The following is a 20,791-nucleotide window of genomic DNA, read 5'->3' as shown; positions in this document are numbered from 1 at the left end:
GGCATAAAAACTGTTGAGTCTTTTTAGATAATATTTATATTAGAGTCTATTTAAATTATATTTATTTGTTTAGGTTTCAGCATTCTCTGAAATAGGTGTGTTTATATCAGTTTGTATTAAAGCGTTTACATTTATTTATTGCATTAGACAATTAATTATTCATTCACATAATTCTTACCTCTCAGCTTTATGTAAAAAAACATTTTTCTTAGATGTTATGTTGAATCTTATAGTTCTTCACGTTTGCTACAATAAAAAAAAAATCTAATTCTGATGTTTTTCCCATGTGATTTTAACACATGATTCACTTCTCCTATTGCTCATGAGACATTGTGGAAAGTGAAACCATTCACCAGTGACTACATTATGCTTATGAACAACAACTAGAGGGAAAACACTGTGAAAATGTGAATTGGTTTAATAACAGATTAGTTTAAAGCTCCTATGTATACGGACAGACAATATTTATACGCTGATTTACGTTTTTTTGTGTGGTGTTCTTCAGTGTTGGGACAGAGGTAAGTTTGAACAACATATATGTATTATTGGATCAGTTTATGATTCTGCATTTTATTTTTATATCCTGCTGTAAGTGTTTTCAGATGTAATCATCATCTATATGTAGTGTTTACACAGAAATAAAGAATCAAAACCAGAACTGTAATCTGTAATTCTGTATCAAAAATGAGTTAAAGCCATAATCAAACAGTTGCACTGTAAAAAACACAACTTCTATGTGTAATTATATGTAAGTGTGAACTCATGAGAAATATAATTCAAAATCTTATAAGTGATTCAAAAATGTAGACTGATTCTGTGAATTTCTGAAACTATTAATCAAAGAGTTGAGCTGCTTTAAACAAGTTTATATTCATCCAAAGCTCTGTGGTTGAGTGTAAATCTGGAAAGTATAGTTTGTTTTATTGTATATTTTAATAACGTGGGATCACAAAAGAAAAATTCTGACATTTTAAGATTTAAATTTTTCTTTCTTCCTGTTTAGTATTATCTGTGTAATGAATCTCAATGAGAAGAGAGAGCAGGGTGTTCACACACATACAGAAACATCTCCAGAGCTCAGCTGTGTGTCTATGAAGAGTCATCAATCCATGCCTGTTCCCCTTCAGTTCAGTGATGGACCTGAGACTTCTGAACCCGAGTGAGGAAACAATTTTATATACTTGTTAACATTGCTGTATTGATTCTTGGGACTTTTCTTGAGATAATGTACTCAAGTCAAGCTCTTTACTTTCGCTTTATATATTGTCAAAAATATTGTCTTTCACTGGTTGCATAATTTAGCATATAAGTTGCATACACTTAGTCACTACTAGTTTGTTAAAAAGAACTGTGAACACTGTAAAGTAATGTATACTTGCATGCATGGTGACCTTCTCTGCTGCTTCAGTCACTTCAATTCCGTAATTGGTCATGGGACATTTTAAGAATGATTTATTTTGAGGACATAACAATCCAAACAACATCAGAAGAAAAAAAAAAACTGTAGAAAATAGGCATCAATTTGAGTGCAGAACAGTTTAATGCGTATGATGATCTTCACTAAGTTACAGGTGAACTTTACTCGGACTTCAGCAAAACAGGATTGGAAAATAAAGAAAGAGTATACTTTAAAAAAGACAAACTGGTAAATCATGTCTAGAGATGCAATGTGATATTCACCAGTTTAGCTATTTATGAGAGAGAGGAAAAAATTCAGCAGTAATCAGTAAAGTACTATAAGAGCTGTCTGAGCTGTATGTAAATTATCTGAATAATCTCCAGAAAAAAGACTAGAAAGCATCAGAATGGGTTAATCGGGGCAAGTTGTTAGTGTTTTTTTTTATGTGTTTGATGTTCAGTTAATTGCAGATGAGACAGGTAGGATTGAAATACCACATACACAACATGACAAAAGTCTCCTCGCCTATCCAAGTTTTAGGAACAACAAATAATAACTTGACTTTTAGTTGATCATTTGGTATCAGAAGTGGCTTATATGAAAGGTAAAGGTCTCGAGATTATGCTTATTTAATAAAATATAATCATGCCTTGATTTTTAAAATGATTTAATTAGGACAGTAAGGTCTGACTTTGCTTAGACAAAAGTCTTGTAACAACAGAAATAATGTCCATTATAGAATATAAAGTCATGCTGCAGTGGAAAAAGATGAATATTGTGTCTGACTCCATCATGAGCTTGCAGGACTGCATCCATACATCTCTGCAGTGACTCAAATCACTTATTAATAAAGTTATCTGGAATGGCAAAGAAAGCGTTCTTGCAGAGTTCATCAAGAATCTTTGGATTCATCATCGATGCCTCCTCCTTCATCTTACCCCAGACATGCTCAATAATGTTCGGGCCTACCCAGGTGATAAGAAAGTGTACTTAAGTTGTACTTTTTTGGACATAATTATCATCTTTTAATAGTACTATACTAAGCTGATATTAAATGTGTTATTTTGGAACAACTTCAGTCATATTAATTGTTATTTTATATATACTTAAGATTAACTTTAAGCTATTTGAAATATGTGGTAACATACTTAGTTGTGTTAAAATGGACATACTTTAAGTACAATTAAAGTGTACTTTTAAAAGTGTATTTTATTTAAAGTACATTTTAATTTGAAACAGTTAAAATATATTTTAAGTTCAGATAAAGTGCATTTTAAAACTTTTTTAAATTTTTATTTTAAAAACAATTAAAGTGTAGTTTAAGCCGAGTTGAAGTATACTTTAAGTTCAGATTTAAGCACAAAAAAGAGCTGAAAGAGCTGGCAGATAGTTTACCTCAGATCTTGAAAATAAAATAACTAGTAATCATAAAGTTTGAAAATGAACTTGACGATAGAACTGTGACTCGGTGCAAACCAAGAACATTACTCAATCAGCATGACATGTACTTTAAATAATTTTAAAGATGTTTAGTATAAGGTTGTAGTCAGAATTATTAGCCCTCCTGAATTATTAGCTTCCCCTGAATATTTTCCCCCTATTTTTGTTTAACGGATTATTAAACATAATAGTTTTAATAACATTTATGTTATCTTTGCCATGATGACAGTACATAATATTTTATAATATATATTATAGTTCCTACTTTTAACTAGGATCCCCAATAACAAGACTAAGGCAAACTTCAAATGATAGATTGGTCTCTGATTGATTGATAAACTCTTACAGAAATTGGCAAAGCGGCTGTGTGTCTGTGAGGAGTATTCAGTCCATGCCTCTTCCCCTTGAGTTCAGTGATGGAGCTGAGCCTTCTGATCCTAAGTGAGTACAGACATAACCATGATAAACGCATTTACCATGAACACATCCGTTACAGTATTCACAACATTTAATCTTTTCTGCATTTTATGTTACAGCCTTATTACAAAGTTGATTAAATTAGTTACTTTACTCAATTATTTGCTTCTGTACATAACTCAATTCATCTCTCCCTCAATCCAGACTATTTTTCTAGTCTCTTTGTTTCAACAGTCCAGACAATTTGATTTGTTAGGATTTGATTGAACGTTCTTCAAGTGGCTTTTGTCTAACTCCAGTCAAGTTGTGGAAACGTCTCAAGGATCATCAGGATTCAGGGCCGGAGTGGGGCTTCTTATAAGCTCTGGAGTTTCAAGGCTTAGAGTGGCCCACTTCAGTTCACTACTGACTAACACAATGTAATGTTTAACAGTATCAGAATCTATTTTCTGTAAGCATTAGTGCTCATAAATATCCAAACCTTGAAAATGAAAAAATATCAAATAAATCAAATACATATTAGGCTATATGTATAAAATTAAGATTCAAATTAAATATGTTGAATTTTCTAATCACGCTGTCATGTCTTTTTCAAGGAAACAGCTCCTTTATAACTAATATTTTTCATAAATATGAGAACATTAAGCGGTAGCTAAATCTCCAACACTATTCTTTAAAACATCACAATGTCATTTTCAGCAATATCTGAATAGTTTGTGCAATTTTTTTCACAGATATCCAGTCCTTAAACACAAACAATAAATAATAAAGTTATCTGCCAGACATTTTAACCACAGTATTACTCTCTAATGATGGCTGCATCTTTTTCCCCCCTTTTTAGCTTTCAAGTTAAGTCAGATTTATTAATGCAGTGAATGAATAATTTTTTATTCAGTAGGTGTAATATTCATTAATATTAATATTATAATTATTCAATTATTCACTCTCTCTGCCGCTAGTTTAAACAAAAAATATACTCTACTTTTTTAAAAATCTGACCTTTTCAGCGCCACCTTCGCGTTTTTTGTTATTAATTTTTCATCTCTCGCGTATCTCTTAACAAGTGATTTTGCTGATGAGCAAGGTGCTGCAGTTGGGGTCGAATGAAAATTACTTAATCATCAACCTGCAGGCTGCATTTTTCTCATGGGGCTGTGAAAAAACATTTTAAAAGAGTGGAGCTGCGGTAAAATAAGGAATTTAAAGAGTGAGGCTATGGTCAAATAAATAAATACAAAACAAAGTGTGACTGCTCAGAGTGCAAGTAGCTAGAGACACCGGCTTTTGCGGCCCAAAAAAAGGACCGGCCACCGGGAATTCTCCCAGCCCTCACGATTAACCAATCCAGGCCTGTCAGGATGCACCTTAATTCAGTATTGTATGACATGGAAAAGCTGTGAATACTTACAGTATATTGGACCCTGTTCACAAGACTGTTTTGACATGTTTAAAGGTCATCACTATCTTAAATCCTTAAAAGTTTTTCATATTTTAGTTTTTAAAAAACAATATTTATATGTGTTTATGAATGCATTTAATCATCTTTGCATCAAATTACAAAAAATGAATTACCCCTTATGCGAGGTGTTTATAATCCAGCGTCTTTGGGGCAAAAGAGTAAATTTGATGTTATTCTCTCCTTTGACTGCCGTTATCAGTCTCACTCTATTTTTGTCCTTTTTCTGAAAGTCTTGATAACACCATAATGGAGTTTTTCTTTTATTATTTCAGTAAATATGATTGTAAAGACATTATTTGTTGTACTCTCCCATTCACTGCGCTCTAAGTTTACCCAAATATGACAACTTCTGCTACTGAGAGATCCGGAAATGTGAAAAGGCTTAAGAAAATAATGAATTTAATCCTCTTTCAAATTAGGCTACAACAAAATACAGAAAAACTGGAGCACTTTGAATAATTTTCAGATGCACTATACCATGTGCTTTATTATATTCTAACTGCTCTAACTACCTATTTTCTGATCTTCTCTCAGAGATTATCATTTATTTAACTGTAGCACGTAGTTAACTTTAAATAACATTATGTATTCATTTTCAGCTTAGTCCCTTTATTAATCCGGGGTTGCCACAGCGGAATGAACCACCAACTTATCCTGCACATTTTACACAGCGGATGCCCTTCCAGCCGCAACTCATTCACACTCATACACTACAGACAATTTAGCATACCCATTTCACCTGTACCGCACGTCTTTGGACTGTGGGGGAAACCGGTGTGTGAACAGAACCCAGACGCAGATCAGCAATACAAAATAAAGTTTATTAATTAGGAACAAAAAACTGGATACAGAGCCCAGATAACAGCCAAAAGGGCTGGAAAAAACAACAAGCCCATGGTAGGGTAAATAGTCATTTTAAGTAAAACAAAATAAAACCAAAGTGGACAGAAAAACAGACAAGCATCTAACTACATGTAGCATGAGAAACGAATCAGCCCAGACAACAGCAAACTGGGAGAATAAATAGGGGAGCAAACAAAGTCTCAAACTAGGAGCCCAGGTGAAACAAATTAACAAAATGAACAGGTAACAAGACAGGCGGGGTCTAATTAATAGACAAATGAGCACATGGGGGAAAACCAAACACAACCCATGTGCTGAACACAAAACAAATTACAGACATAAGTACACAGCTCAAGATGACTTGACGCTGTGCGCTTACAACACAGAAAAGAATTCATTGTTTAAGCTAACTCAAACCAATGCACTCACAAAGAGAAAACAAACAAGAGTGTAAGAAAGTAAGAATGAAATAAACATAAGACAGAACCATGACAACCGGAGCACCCGGAGGAAACCCACGCGAACGCAGGGAGAACATGCAAACTCCACACAGAAGTGCCAACTGACCCAGCTGAGGCTCGAACCAGTGACCTTCTTGCTGTGAGGCGACAGCACTACCTACAGCGCCGCTGCGTCGCCCCTAAATAACATTAGTTATATCAAAATTCGAAGATCCACTACCAGGACATACAGAATAAACACACAGATAACATGAACACAGCTGCAGATATTTGTAGAATAAAGATGAATCTCAGATGTTTGAATGATTCAAGCTGTTTTGTTTAATGGATTTTCATTCATAAGGAAACAGTCATTTTAAATTAGTTAAAAATAGGGGTTGCTTTTTTTTTTTTTTTTTTTTTTTTTAAGAATCATCTCATTTTTTAACTTACTGTTTTTACAGAGTGAAGAGAGATGATGTGTTAGTAACTCATCCCTTGACCTGCACTGATTCTGACCGTCAGACCCTCATCAGTCAGAGAGTCAAAGATAAACACAAAACGAGCATGAAAAAGAAATGTGAGAATTTATTTGAGGGAAACAAACTAGAAGAGAACCAAACCCTCCTGAACAGCATCTACACACAGCTCTACATCATAGAGGGAGAGAGTGAAGGAGTGAATGAAGAACATGAGGTTTTACAGATGGAGAGAACAGCCAGAACACAAGACACTCCAATCTACTGCAGTGACATCTTTAAACCCTTACAAGAACCAGAACATGAGGAGAAAGACCAAATCAAGACTGTTCTCACTAAAGGCATCGCTGGAATTGGAAAAACCGTCTCTGTGCAGAAGTTTATTCTAGACTGGAGTGAAGGAAAAGCCAGTCAGGATGTAGATTTCATGTTTGTGCTTCCATTTCGAGAGCTGAACTTGATTAAAGATCATCAGTACAGTCTTCACAGACTTCTGCTGGACTTTCATCCTGAACTTCAAGATCTGGACTCAGAGATGTATGAGGAGTGTAAAGTCGTGTTCATCTTTGATGGTCTGGATGAAAGCAGAATCACACTGAAGTTTTCAGACATTGAGAGAGTTAGTGATGTGAATGAGTCTTCATCAGTAGCTGTGTTGATGTCAAACCTCATCAGAGGAGATCTGCTTCCCTCTGCTCACATCTGGATCACCTCCAGACCAGCAGCAGCCAATCAGATCCCTTCAAAATACATCAGCCGTCTGACAGAAATTCAGGGATTCAATGATTCTCAGAAGGAGGAATATTTCAGGAAGAGAATCAGTGATGTGGGTCAAGCCAGAAGAATCATCTCCCACATCAGAAGATCCAGAAGCCTCCACATCATGTGTCACATACCCGTCTTCTGCTGGATCTCAGCCACTGTGCTTCAGAAGCTCCTGAATGAAGATGACAGAGCAGAAATCCCTCAAACTCTGACTGAAATGTACATCCACTTCCTGCTGACTCAGATCAACATGAGGAACCAGAAGTATGAAGAGAGAGATCCAGAGAGACTTCTGAAGTCCAGCAGAGACATGATTGTGAAACTCGCTGAACTGGCTTTCAATCAGCTGATGAAGGGCAATGTGATGTTCTATGAAGAGGACCTGATTGAGAGCGGCATAGATGTCACTGGCGCCTCAGTGTATTCTGGGATTTGCACTGAGATACTAAAGGAGGAATCTGTGATTCATCAGAGGAAAGTCTACAGCTTCCTTCATCTGAGCTTTCAGGAGTTCCTCTCTGCTTTTTGTGTGTTTAACTCGCAATTAGTTGAGAATGAGAAAAACTTTTTTTTGCACTCTCGACATCAGTTGTACAGTCATTGCAACCCTTTGTATAAGCGTGTAAAATCAGCAGTTGATGAATCCTTACAGAGTGGAAATGGACATCTGGATCTTTTCCTGAGGTTTCTGCTGGGTATCTCACTGAACTCCAATCAGAGACTCTTACAGGATTTATTGACATGCACAGAGAAGAGCTTAGAAACCATCAAGAGAATCACAGGATACATTAAAAATAAAATCAAAGGTGATGAACATCTCTCAGCTGGCAGATGCATCAATCTGTTCCTCTGTCTGCTGGAAATGAAGGATCAGACTCTGTACAGAGAGATTCAGAAGTTTGTGAAATCACAGACTCCCTCAGTGAAGAATCTCTCTCCATCTCACTGCTCAACTATCATCTACATGCTTCAGATATCAGAGGAGGCGCTGAATGATGAGTTTGATCTGAAGAAATACAAAACATCAGATGAGGGCAGAAGGAGACTGATACCAGCTGTGGTGAACTGCAGAAAAGCTCTGTGAGTATTCAGTAAGGGTATCTTTTTTTAAGACTTGTCATTTTTTAGCACTTGTATACCTTGCAGAGTTAATACATCTTGCCCACAATCTTAGATCTAATTCATGACAACTTGCTTTTGTTACCCAAGTTTAAACTGTCTGCCACTGGTGTTTAGGTGTTTAGCATTACAGTTCTTAAACTTTGTGCATCTCATCCGGATGCACTGTATATAAAGTAGTAATAAATTCTCTAAGAATAAGTTAAATCGAACCCATAGCAATTAATTGAAAAAACCCAAAGTGAACACAACAAATCAAGCCATAACTTAAAGGGCTCTATTTTGACGGTCCATGCGCAGAGCGCAAAACGCAGGGCGCAAACGCTTTCAGGGCGTGTCAGGGCGCGTTTTTGCTAATTTAAGGACGGGAAATCTGCCTTGCGCAGAGGCGCATGGTCTAAAAGGGTTGAGTTTATTTTCTTAATGAGTTATAGGTGTGTTTTGAGAATAAACCAATTAGAGTCTCATCTCCCATTTCCTTTAAGACCCAGTTGCGTCACGCCAAGAGCGCATTCACTATTTACAGGATGCAAAGTAAGTCTAAGTGGAAAATATGAGCATTTCACAAGCAAACAGTTGACAGTTTTTTTAACAGAACAAAACGACAGAGTCCCTCCTCCTCCTTCGCTTGGGTGTAAAAACAGTGGTTTTTACACAGTGGTAAAAACAGTGGTGTAAAAACAGAGGTTTGAGCTGTTGCCGGGGAACTGGAAATGGGAGCTGGAGAAGATGCTGGAACAGAGACAGTAAAAACCGGAGTGTTGAAATTACTCAGCAGCACCCTCATCTCCTCAAGCCTACACACATGCTCCACCAACTCCTCAAAAGACCAGTGGAGAAGACATCCCAACTCTGCAGAGGAAATAGGGATGTTAAGCCCTCCACTAAAAAAAATATTTAATGTGAGCTTCAGCAATGCACAGCCTAGATGCCTCTTCACGAAAGATCTGGGCATAAGTTCTGATGGGAAGCACCCCCTGCACAGGGAAGAGCCGTTTAATTGGCTGTGCCTTGCCCAGTGGAACAGTCACTTGTGGAGCTGGTTGAAGAGAAGCCGCCATCTTAGGTTGCTGTCTGCTGGGTTCACTTGGCTGATTCGTTCTGTCAGGTGTGTGAACAGAACCCAGACGCAGATCAGCAATACAAAATAAAGTTTATTAATTAGGAACAAAAAACTGGATACAGAGCCCAGATAACAGCCAAAAGGGCTGGAAAAAACAACAAGCCCATGGTAGGGTAAATAGTCATTTTAAGTAAAACAAAATAAAACCAAAGTGGACAGAAAAACAGACAAGCATCTAACTACATGTAGCATGAGAAACGAATCAGCCCAGACAACAGCAAACTGGGAGAATAAATAGGGGAGCAAACAAAGTCTCAAACTAGGAGCCCAGGTGAAACAAATTAACAAAATGAACAGGTAACAAGACAGGCGGGGTCTAATTAATAGACAAATGAGCACATGGGGGGAAACCAAACACAACCCATGTGCTGAACACAAAACAAATTACAGACATAAGTACACAGCTCAAGATGACTTGACGCTGTGCGCTTACAACACAGAAAAGAATTCATTGTTTAAGCTAACTCAAACCAATGCACTCACAAAGAGAAAACAAACAAGAGTGTAAGAAAGTAAGAATGAAATAAACATAAGACAGAACCATGACAACCGGAGCACCCGGAGGAAACCCACGCGAACGCAGGGAGAACATGCAAACTCCACACAGAAGTGCCAACTGACCCAGCTGAGGCTCGAACCAGTGACCTTCTTGCTGTGAGGCGACAGCACTACCTACAGCGCCGCTGCGTCGCCCCTAAATAACATTAGTTATATCAAAATTCGAAGATCCACTACCAGGACATACAGAATAAACACACAGATAACATGAACACAGCTGCAGATATTTGTAGAATAAAGATGAATCTCAGATGTTTGAATGATTCAAGCTGTTTTGTTTAATGGATTTTCATTCATAAGGAAACAGTCATTTTAAATTAGTTAAAAATAGGGGTTGCTTTTTTTTTTTTTTTTTTTTTTTTAAGAATCATCTCATTTTTTAACTTACTGTTTTTACAGAGTGAAGAGAGATGATGTGTTAGTAACTCATCCCTTGACCTGCACTGATTCTGACCGTCAGACCCTCATCAGTCAGAGAGTCAAAGATAAACACAAAACGAGCATGAAAAAGAAATGTGAGAATTTATTTGAGGGAAACAAACTAGAAGAGAACCAAACCCTCCTGAACAGCATCTACACACAGCTCTACATCATAGAGGGAGAGAGTGAAGGAGTGAATGAAGAACATGAGGTTTTACAGATGGAGAGAACAGCCAGAACACAAGACACTCCAATCTACTGCAGTGACATCTTTAAACCCTTACAAGAACCAGAACATGAGGAGAAAGACCAAATCAAGACTGTTCTCACTAAAGGCATCGCTGGAATTGGAAAAACCGTCTCTGTGCAGAAGTTTATTCTAGACTGGAGTGAAGGAAAAGCCAGTCAGGATGTAGATTTCATGTTTGTGCTTCCATTTCGAGAGCTGAACTTGATTAAAGATCATCAGTACAGTCTTCACACACTTCTGCTGGACTTTCATCCTGAACTTCAAGATCTGGACTCAGAGATGTATGAGGAGTGTAAAGTCGTGTTCATCTTTGATGGTCTGGATGAAAGCAGAATCACACTGAAGTTTTCAGACATTGAGAGAGTTAGTGATGTGAATGAGTCTTCATCAGTAGCTGTGTTGATGTCAAACCTCATCAGAGGAGATCTGCTTCCCTCTGCTCATATCTGGATCACCTCCAGGCCAGCAGCAGCCAATCAGATCCCCTCAATATACATCAGCCGTCTGACAGAAATTCAGGGATTCAATGATTCTCAGAAGGAGGAATATTTCAGGAAGAGAATCAGTGATGTGGGTCAAGCCAGAAGAATCATCTCCCACATCAGAAGATCCAGAAGCCTCCACATCATGTGTCACATACCCGTCTTCTGCTGGATCTCAGCCACTGTGCTTCAGAAGCTCCTGAATGAAGATGACAGAGCAGAAATCCCTCAAACTCTGACTGAAATGTACATCCACTTCCTGCTGACTCAGATCAACATGAGGAACCAGAAGTATGAAGAGAGAGATCCAGAGAGACTTCTGAAGTCCAGCAGAGACATGATTGTGAAACTCGCTGAACTGGCTTTCAATCAGCTGATGAAGGGCAATGTGATGTTCTATGAAGAGGACCTGATTGAGAGCGGCATAGATGTCACTGGCGCCTCAGTGTATTCTGGGATTTGCACTGAGATACTAAAGGAGGAATCTGTGATTCATCAGAGGAAAGTCTACAGCTTCCTTCTTCTGAGCTTTCAGGAGTTCCTCTCTGCTTTTTGTGTGTTTAACTCGCAATTAGTTGAGAATGAGAAAAACTTTTTTTTGCACTCTCGACATCAGTTGTACAGTCATTGCAACCCTTTGTATAAGCTTGTAAAATCAGCAGTTGATGAATCCTTACAGAGTGGAAATGGACATCTGGATCTTTTCCTGAGGTTTCTGCTGGGTATCTCACTGAACTCCAATCAGAGACTCTTACAGGATTTATTGACATGCACAGAGAAGAGCTTAGAAACCATCAAGAGAATCACAGGATACATTAAAAATAAAATCAAAGGTGATGAACAAATTTCAGCTGGCAGATGCATCAATCTGTTCCTCTGTCTGCTGGAAATGAAGGATCAGACTCTGTACAGAGAGATTCAGAAGTTTGTGAAATCACAGACTCCCTCAGTGAAGAATCTCTCTCCACCTCACTGCTCAACTATCATCTACATGCTTCAGATATCAGAGGAGGCGCTGAATGATGAGTTTGATCTGAAGAAATACAAAACATCAGATGAGGGCAGAAGGAGACTGATACCAGCTGTGGTGAACTGCAGAAAAGCTCTGTGAGTATTCAGTAAGGGTATCTTTTTTAAGACTTGTCATTGTTTAGCACTTGTATACCTTGCAGAGTTAATACATCTTGCCCACAATCTTAGATCTAATTCATGACAACTTGCTTTTGTTACCCAAGTTTAAACTGTCTGCCACTGGTGTTTAGGTGTTTAGCATTACAGTTCTTAAACTTTGTGCATCTCATCCGGATGCACTGTATATAAAGTAGTAATAAATTCTCTAAGAATAAGTTAAATCGAACCCATAGCAATTAATTGAAAAAACCCAAAGTGAACACAACAAATCAAGCCATAACTTAAAGGGCTCTATTTTGACGGTCCATGCGCAGAGCGCAAAACGCAGGGCGCAAACGCTTTCAGGGCGTGTCAGGGCGCGTTTTTGCTAATTTAAGGACGGGAAATCTGCCTTGCGCAGAGGCGCATGGTCTAAAAGGGTTGAGTTTATTTTCTTAATGAGTTATAGGTGTGTTTTGAGAATAAACCAATTAGAGTCTCATCTCCCATTTCCTTTAAGACCCAGTTGCGTCACGCCAAGAGCGCATTCACTATTTACAGGATGCAAAGTAAGTCTAAGTGGAAAATATGAGCATTTCACAAGCAAACAGTTGACAGTTTTTTTAACAGAAAACTGTTAAACGGAGCATCTACTGCGTGAGAATGAGAGATAATGGAACTACTTTTACATTTGCTCTTGGATAGGGAAACCTTTGCGCACAGACATCAATTTTTTGTATTGTAATATTTTAATCCTTTATATTTATATCCTATATCTATTCTTATTATATCCTATATATATCCTTAATATTTAAATTTTTTCATATGTAAAGATATTTTCCTATTGCACTCTTGTGCGTATTAAGCAGTGTGTAAGCGAGGCGCAACTCTGCGCCGGAGTTTAGACCGGGTTAGTTTTGGTCTAATGAAAAATCTATTATAGTTTCTCAAAATAACAATGCGCCGGCGGTCCGCCTCAGAACGCCTTCCTTTTTAGACCAAAACACCTATGGGCGCACAAATGAGCGCTAATGCATTTGCTATTTAAACAGCGTAGCGCAACGCCTCAAAACGACTCTTGCGCCAAGCTGAAACTACCAAAAGACTACTGCGCCACGCCTTGCGCCACACTGCACCGGGTGTATGATAGGGCCCAAAGGGAGAGTTCACCCAAAACTGAACATTTTGTCATTATTCACATTATTATTCACTTGTTTCACTGCCCTAAAACATACTAATTATTGTGGTCTAAAACCAGGTGTTTCAATTTCATTGTCTTGTATATATTCAGACTTTTAAAAATAAATCTTGTGAAACAGATATGAGATGTGCTTGATTCATTCTGTTATTTTTTTGTAACAAGGGCATCTTCCCATGCAGCTATTTAAATGCTTGTTAATTATCTTTACATTGCATGATATTTTATCTTGTGTTACAGACTTGCTGATTGTAGTCTCACTGGTCAGTGCTGTGAAAGCCTGTCTTCATCATTACAATCACCAAACTCAATAAGGGAGCTGGACCTGATTAACAATGACCTGCAGGATACAGGGGTGAAGCTGCTCTCTGATGGACTGAAGAGCTCACACTGTCAACTGGAGATACTGAGGTTTGCAGATTTTGCTTAATGTAATATGCTTAAGACTCAGTTGGTTAGAACTTGTAAAGATGGCCCTAGACTTAGGAGCCCCAAGCTAAAGATTGTAAAGGGGCCACTGTAACTGAGAGAAAAAAAAAACTTGAAACAGTCATTAATTCAACAAAAAGTTAATTACAAACAATAACAATTGCAAGTAAAAGAGGATGCAAATGAAAAAAAGGCCAAATGAAAGCAGTAGCCTACTGTATGTTGAATCAAGTTATCAGGTTTTTAAGAATTAACCAATTCATAGAATCACAGTAAGAATTAAATAAGCATTGATTCTTATTCGATTGTTTAATCAACATTAAATAACATTGGTATTTAATGGTATTTAACTCTTTAAAGGGGTGGTCCACTACGATATCATATTTTAAACTTGATGATGTGTAATGTAGCTGTGTGAACATAAACAGCAATGCAAAAGGAGACATTGACTTTGACAGAGTTAGCTTAGCAAAGCCTACAGCGAACAAACTTTGGGGACTAAAAAAATACATCCGGCTGGTGAGATCACAAATGCTTTAGGTTGTGCATATTTACCACCCGCATACACCCCGCGCAGCAAAGGGGCGTGGCCAGAGGTGCTGTAATGTTTCAGTATTTGGGCTTTCAAAGGACACAACACAAAGACAGAAGTGCTTACAGTTTAATTTGAACTATGTTCCAGAGAAATATTAAAAAAATATATAGCGAACTTTTGTCAAAGGAAAGCTTTCAGAATCTCTCCCAGTTCACTGCTGGATTTGGCTAAAAACTCCGCAAAGGACCAGCTCCAACCATAATAGCAGAAGCTGTGGATTGTGAGCCACAACCTGTAAGTATTTTTATTTGTTAAAATTGATTTATTACATGCACAGTGTCTAGCGTTAGCGGTATGTTGTATAGAGGACTTAAACAAGGGTGTAAACGATAGGAAATGCTGTTTGGCACGTTAACAATTTAGATACAAATTTATATTTATCAGTCAAACAATCTTCACCAGTGCTGCAGTGTCTCTCTATGTGGACACTTTCCTTGCGTTCTACTTCTCGAATAACAAACTTGCAAAAGATATGTGTTATATGTGTGATAATGTTTCATATTCCTTGCACATGCTTATTCTGAATATATGTGAAAACACTAGTCAGATTTTATTTCAGAGATCAGGTGTGAGGTTCAGCTGTGTCCTTTTTATGTTCTGTCTAATTCAGACTGAAATACGATACATCAATCAAACTGATACGGCTAAAAGCTACTCTAACTGACAATTGTTTACACAGAGCAAAAGCATGTGCTTATAGGGGTATGATGCTTTTCCTGGTGACGTGAAGCGACTCTGCGAATCACAGCACATTATGTTAGCTGACCAATCAGAGCCTCTTGAGGGCAGGCCTTTCAGAGGAACTGGGACATATGAGAGTCATTTTCATGTTAGCTGAGTGGCTGTATATAATCAAAGTAAGATATATAAAAAAATAGCATGTTTTTTACAAGTGAAGCATGAGCACACATTGCTTTGCATCTTATAAACAGAACCAAGCCTTAAAAATACACTGTTGACCACCCCTTTAAGGTAACAATCATGTTTCTTTCTTAAACCTATTTTATACCTTTATTTTTATGTGTGAACAGTATTATTTCTTTATATTTAAAATATTTTTATATATGGAAAGATTGGCAAGCTGTCAGCTCAGTGGTCAGTGCTGTGAAAGTTTATCTTCATTTCTACAATCATCAAACTCACTGAGAGAGCTGGACCTGAGTAACAATGACCTGCAGGATTCAGGAGTGAAGCTGCTCTCTGATGGACTGAAGAGTTCACATTGTCAACTGGAGATACTGAGGTGAGGAAAACAGATTCACTTTTCCTGTGCTACACTGAATTAATGAGTGATTTGATGTAAAGCAGAGCGTCACACTTTATTTTGATGGTCTGTTTGTTGAATTAAAGTTACATTGCAACTAATTCTCATTAGATAATAAGTAGACTGTTAGGTTGGGGTTAGGGTTAGTGTAAGTTGACATGTACTTGCAAAGATTCTTATTGTCAGCTAAATGTCTGTTGAAAGAGCAGTATTAACAGATATTAAGCAGACAGTCTACTAATACTCAAATGAACCATCAAAATAAAGTGTTACCAAGCAGAGTTACAGGAACACCCCCTATGTATTATTAATTTGAGGATTATCTTCAATCTGAGTTGATATGACATTGAGTGTTGTGTGTGTTTGTAGATTATCTGGCTGTATGGTGACGGAGGAAGGCTGTTGTTTTCTGACTTCCGCTCTGAGATTAAACCCCTCACATCTAAGAGAGCTGTATCTGAGCTACAACAACCCAGGACAATCGTTAGTGGAGCTGCTGTCTGATTCAAACTACAGACTGGACACACTCAAGTATGTTCAACACTAACAACAATGCTGTCATGCTGTCAACGTGTGCACATTAAAGTAATTAGAAAATTACTATAGTTTAAAGATCTTGTGACATGATCAGCACATTATGAGTAAAGAGTTTATTTTTTGTGTAACATCATATTTGTTTAATTGAATTAAAGGGGTGGTCCACTACGATATCATATTTTAAACTTTAGTTGATGTGTAATGTAGCTGTGTGAACATAAACAACAACACTGAATGTAATACGCTCAATGCAAAGGGAGACATTGGCTTTTACAGATTAGCTTAGCAAAGCCTACTGCGAACAAAGTTTGGGGACTACAAAAAATACATCCGGGCTGATGAGATCACAAATGCTTTAGGTTACGCACATTTACTACGTGCACACAACCTGAGTAGCGCAGGGGCGTGGCCAGAGGCGCTGTAATATTACATTAGAGAAAGCTGAAATGCCGTCCAAACGCTGCTATTTCCAGAGAGCAATTTCTGTATTTGGGCTTCCAAAGGACACGACACAAAGAGAGGAGTGCATACAGTTTAATTTAAATTATGTTCTAGAGAATTATAAAAACATATATAGCTAGCATTTAACAAAGAAAAACTTTAAGAATCTCTCCCAGTTCAGTGCTGGATTCAGCTAAAATTCCTCAACGGAGCAGCTCCAACCATAATAGTAAAAGCTGTGGATTGTGAGCCACAACCTGTAAGTATTTTTATTTGTTAAAATTGATCTATGACATACACATTATTTAGTATGTTGTAGCAAGGATGTTGACAACAGGAAATGCTGTTTGGCACCGTTAACAATCTAGCTACAAATTCAAATCTATCCGTCAAACTGTGAACAACCACTGCTGAACACGCACTGCTGTAAACACCCACAATCTTCAGCAGCGCTGCAGTGTCTCTCTATAGGCAGCTTTTCCTGTGTTCAACATCTCAAATAATAAAATTGCAAGAGACATATGAGTGTTTCATATTACTTACACATGCTTATCACAGATATATGTGAAAAACATTTAATGTGTTGAGTTAGGTAAAAAAAAAAATACAGGAGAGCTCGCCTAACTCGTGTTGCAGCAGAAAAATCAGTCAAAGCTCACACAGGTCGCATCCCACATCTCTCGCTTTATTCTCCTGTCAACAGTGTCACTGTATGTTACAGAAAAATAACTTTTTTTTTTAATTCGAGCATTAGAGAAAAATAAATGTAAACATCGGTCTTGCGCACATGCACTGCTTGTGTTGCATGCATCTACAGACTGTTTATACACACACACACATAAAAAAAACCCTTCCTTCATTAGTTACAGACACTTGTCAGATTTTGTTCAAGAGAGCAGGCATGAGGTTCATCCTTTTCATTTTCTGTTTGATTCAGGCTCAAACTGATAGTGCTAACAGCTACTCTCACTCACAGTTGCTGTTTCTCAATTTCAAGAATGCAGAGAACGGACGTGCGTTCTTTTGCTGGGTCACCTTAGAAGAACGAACTCGGGAGATTGCGAGAACAGAGAATGAATCCTCTGAGAAATGAGATGCTGCATTCTTCCTGATGGTCACATGGCCTTCACGCGTTTTTAATGGAAAATTATTTAAACATTACAGCATTCATACAACAATTTTTGGTTTTTCCCTTTTTCAAAATATATACGATGCATAACAATTTTACAAATATACATTGCACAATACAAATAAAACTAATTTTTATATGAATTTCAGCAAATAAACACCCTTAATGTGTTCATGCCCTTATCAAGATTTTCATGGTGATGTTTATATTCACCGTTTCATTTAGGGGAAACTCCGGAGGTAGATAAGTTATATCTATAAACTTTAATAATAAACCTATATAAAATGCTGCGCTTTCCACCTCTAATCGCAATGACTTCTGGGATTTCCAGAGCGAGTTCGGTACTCAAGTCTGCATCCATGCATCCTCGATATTAAGAACATATCCGGGAATTTTTACGCGTCCTCCGTTCTTGTGGTCTTGAGTATTGGGACTGAACTTTGGCAGTTGATGATGACGTTACACGAGAACACAAGAACACAAGATCGCTAAAGAAAGCATATCGAGAACTAGTGTTTACACAGGAGAAGCAAAGCACATGCTTGTGAAGGCATGACGCTGTACTAGTGACGTGGAGCCGATCTGTGAATCACAGCACATTTTGTCAGCTGACCAATCAGACTCTCTTGAGCCTTTCAGAGGAACTAGGAAATGTTTTCACGTTAGCAGAGTAGCTGTATATAATCAAGATATATGAAAAATAACATGATTTTCTACAAGTGAAGCATGAGCACACATTACTTTGCGTCTTATAAACACAACCAAGCCTTAAAAATACATTCTGGACCACCTCTTTAATCCTAACAAGAACATGTGAAACCGGAAGAAGCCTTACAGACTTGGAGATATTTGCAAGTAAAGATGCCACTCTCAGATATGTAAAATATATCAAGTAACTATTAAGATTATTACTTTTACTTGAGTAGTTATTTCAAGAACTACTTGTGTGTATTTTTTAAAGAGCCCCTATTATGGGTATTTGAAAAAGACCTTCCATGTAGTGTGTAACACAACTCTGAGTGAAGGGAAATATCCAGCTAAGGCTTAAATCTGAAAGTGCGGCGTGTTTAAAACTATTGATTCATCTATAAAAGAGTCCACTCAGAGTGCTTCAAATGAATTTACGGGAGGAATCTATTCAATTGAAATTACAGGAGTTTTCTGGGAGAAATAACAAAATGGGAGGGTGGCGGGAGATGGGTCTGAAATGCGGGAGACTCCCGGGAAAAACAGAAGTGTTGGCAAGTATGCTCACACATACACTATACACTCTGACTACTTCAGTATTGTTGATATGTCGTGCTGGGCATTTCACTCTGTCTCGTGCTGAACGCTGTCGACCAATCGCAACAGGCGGTCATTGGTCCAATCAGTGCAGATTAGCTTCGCACTAATCGCTGAACGATTCATATGGGAGTCGCTGGGATAATTAGGTAAAAATTAATGCATATTATTAGACAATGAAAGTGTTTTTTGACCTTGCATGCATATCAGCCTGTTGTTGGAGACCCCCCAACCCAAAATAGGACCATTTATAATGTATAAAAGGGGCTCTTTAAGATATTTAATTTTGTCTGTCTGAAGGCGATGCAGTGGCGCAGTTGGTAGTGCTGTCGCCTCACAGGAAGAAGGTCGCTGGGTCGAGCCTCGGCTCAGTTGGCGTTTCTGTGTGGAGTTTGCATGTTCTCTTTTCATTCAAGTGGGTTTCCTCCGGGTGCTCCGCTTTTCCCCACAGTCCAAAGACATGTGGTACAGGTGAATTGGGTAGGCTAAATTATCCGTAGTGTATCCCAACTGAGTCTGGTTCTCTCAAGGTTTTTTTTCTTCACTCCCATCAGGTGAAGTTTTTTTTCCCTCTCCGCTGTCGCCACTGCCTCGCATGGTTCAGGATTGGTAGAGCTACGCATTGATGAATTTGCTCTTCAGTGTTTGAACTCTCAGGAATGATTAAATCATACTGAACTGAGCTAAACTGAACTGAACTTAAACACTAAAACCTGAACCACACTGTTCCAGTTACTGAACCACACTGTTCCAGTTACTATGACCATTTATGTGAAGCTGCTTTGACACAATCTACATTGTAAAAGCGCTATACAAATAAAGCTGAATTGAATTAAAAGTGTATGAGTGTGTGTGAATGAGTGTGTGTGTGGATATTTCCCAGAGACAGGTTGCGGCTGGAAGGGCATCCGCTGCGTAAAAACGTGCTGGATAAGTTGGCGGTTCATTCCGCTGTGGCGACCCCAGATTAATAAAAGGACTAACGCCTGTTTCACACCGCAAGCGTCAGCGGCGCGTGAGCAGAGCGTGAGCAGCGCATGTGTTTTCGGCGTCCATGTTAACAGATTAGAGCTTTCATACCGCACGCAGCAGCAGCGCGTCAGAGCGAGGCGTGAGCGTCGCCGAAGCAGCAGTGCAGCGATAGTTTCGGCGCTGGGTCTATTTTTGACGCGCTGCTCACGCTCAATTAAAGTGACAGTGCATTGATAATGACCAAAACACAATGAATGACAGTAAAAAGTAGCAATTTTACCCAATAAATACGTTGATAACGTCAAATGGTATACATATAGTCATTCAAATGAACTTAAAACGATTAAAAACGGCAACATTTATTTAGGCCCGAACTACAAAACCAAATGTAAAACAATTTTAGTATCAGTTTTGCTTAAGTTGCACACTAGTGTTGTAGGAGAGGGGAAATAGAATATTTACGGGATTTGTAGTCCATAGCGAAGTGTATTGTGGGTAGTGTAGTTCGACACGCATGCTGAATGATGTGAGCTCGCTGTGTTCTGTGCAGCTGAGCAGAGGAAGAAAGTTTAAATCGGCTTTGTTTTATGTTCACTCGAGTTATTCCTACCGGGAGCTGTTTGCACTGTGAATCTGAC

The 20,791-nt window shown here is 38.1% G+C and overlaps 1 protein-coding gene across 4 annotated transcripts in view; it reads left to right on the top strand.

Moving 5' to 3' along the window:
- The window catches only part of si:ch211-278p9.3, a 44,857-nt gene that overhangs the window by 21,999 nt on the left and 2,067 nt on the right, over positions 1 to 20,791 (top strand). For 2 of the 4 annotated variants that reach the window (XM_073928129.1, XM_073928128.1), the window contains exons 4-10: positions 1,004 to 1,159; positions 3,188 to 3,280; positions 6,463 to 8,322; positions 10,442 to 12,301; positions 13,743 to 13,913; positions 15,599 to 15,769; positions 16,160 to 16,321. In XM_073928129.1, the coding sequence (XP_073784230.1) occupies positions 1,017 to 1,159; positions 3,188 to 3,280; positions 6,463 to 8,322; positions 10,442 to 12,301; positions 13,743 to 13,913; positions 15,599 to 15,769; positions 16,160 to 16,321 (4,460 nt within the window). In that variant the 5' untranslated portion in view covers positions 1,004 to 1,016. Of the gene's footprint in view, positions 1 to 38; positions 519 to 1,003; positions 1,160 to 3,187; positions 3,281 to 6,462; positions 8,323 to 10,441; positions 12,302 to 13,742; positions 13,914 to 15,598; positions 15,770 to 16,159; positions 16,322 to 19,051; positions 19,143 to 20,791 lie in introns of those variants that run through there. The other 2 variants (XR_012393219.1, XM_073928127.1) reach the window with 2 other exon arrangements.

The sequence above is a fragment of the Danio rerio genome, chromosome 17 (genome assembly GCF_049306965.1).
Source record: "Danio rerio strain Tuebingen ecotype United States chromosome 17, GRCz12tu, whole genome shotgun sequence".
NCBI lineage: Eukaryota > Metazoa > Chordata > Actinopteri > Cypriniformes > Danionidae > Danio > Danio rerio.
Note: the sequence above shows the minus strand (reverse complement) of the source record. Positions and strands in the feature narration are given on the sequence as shown.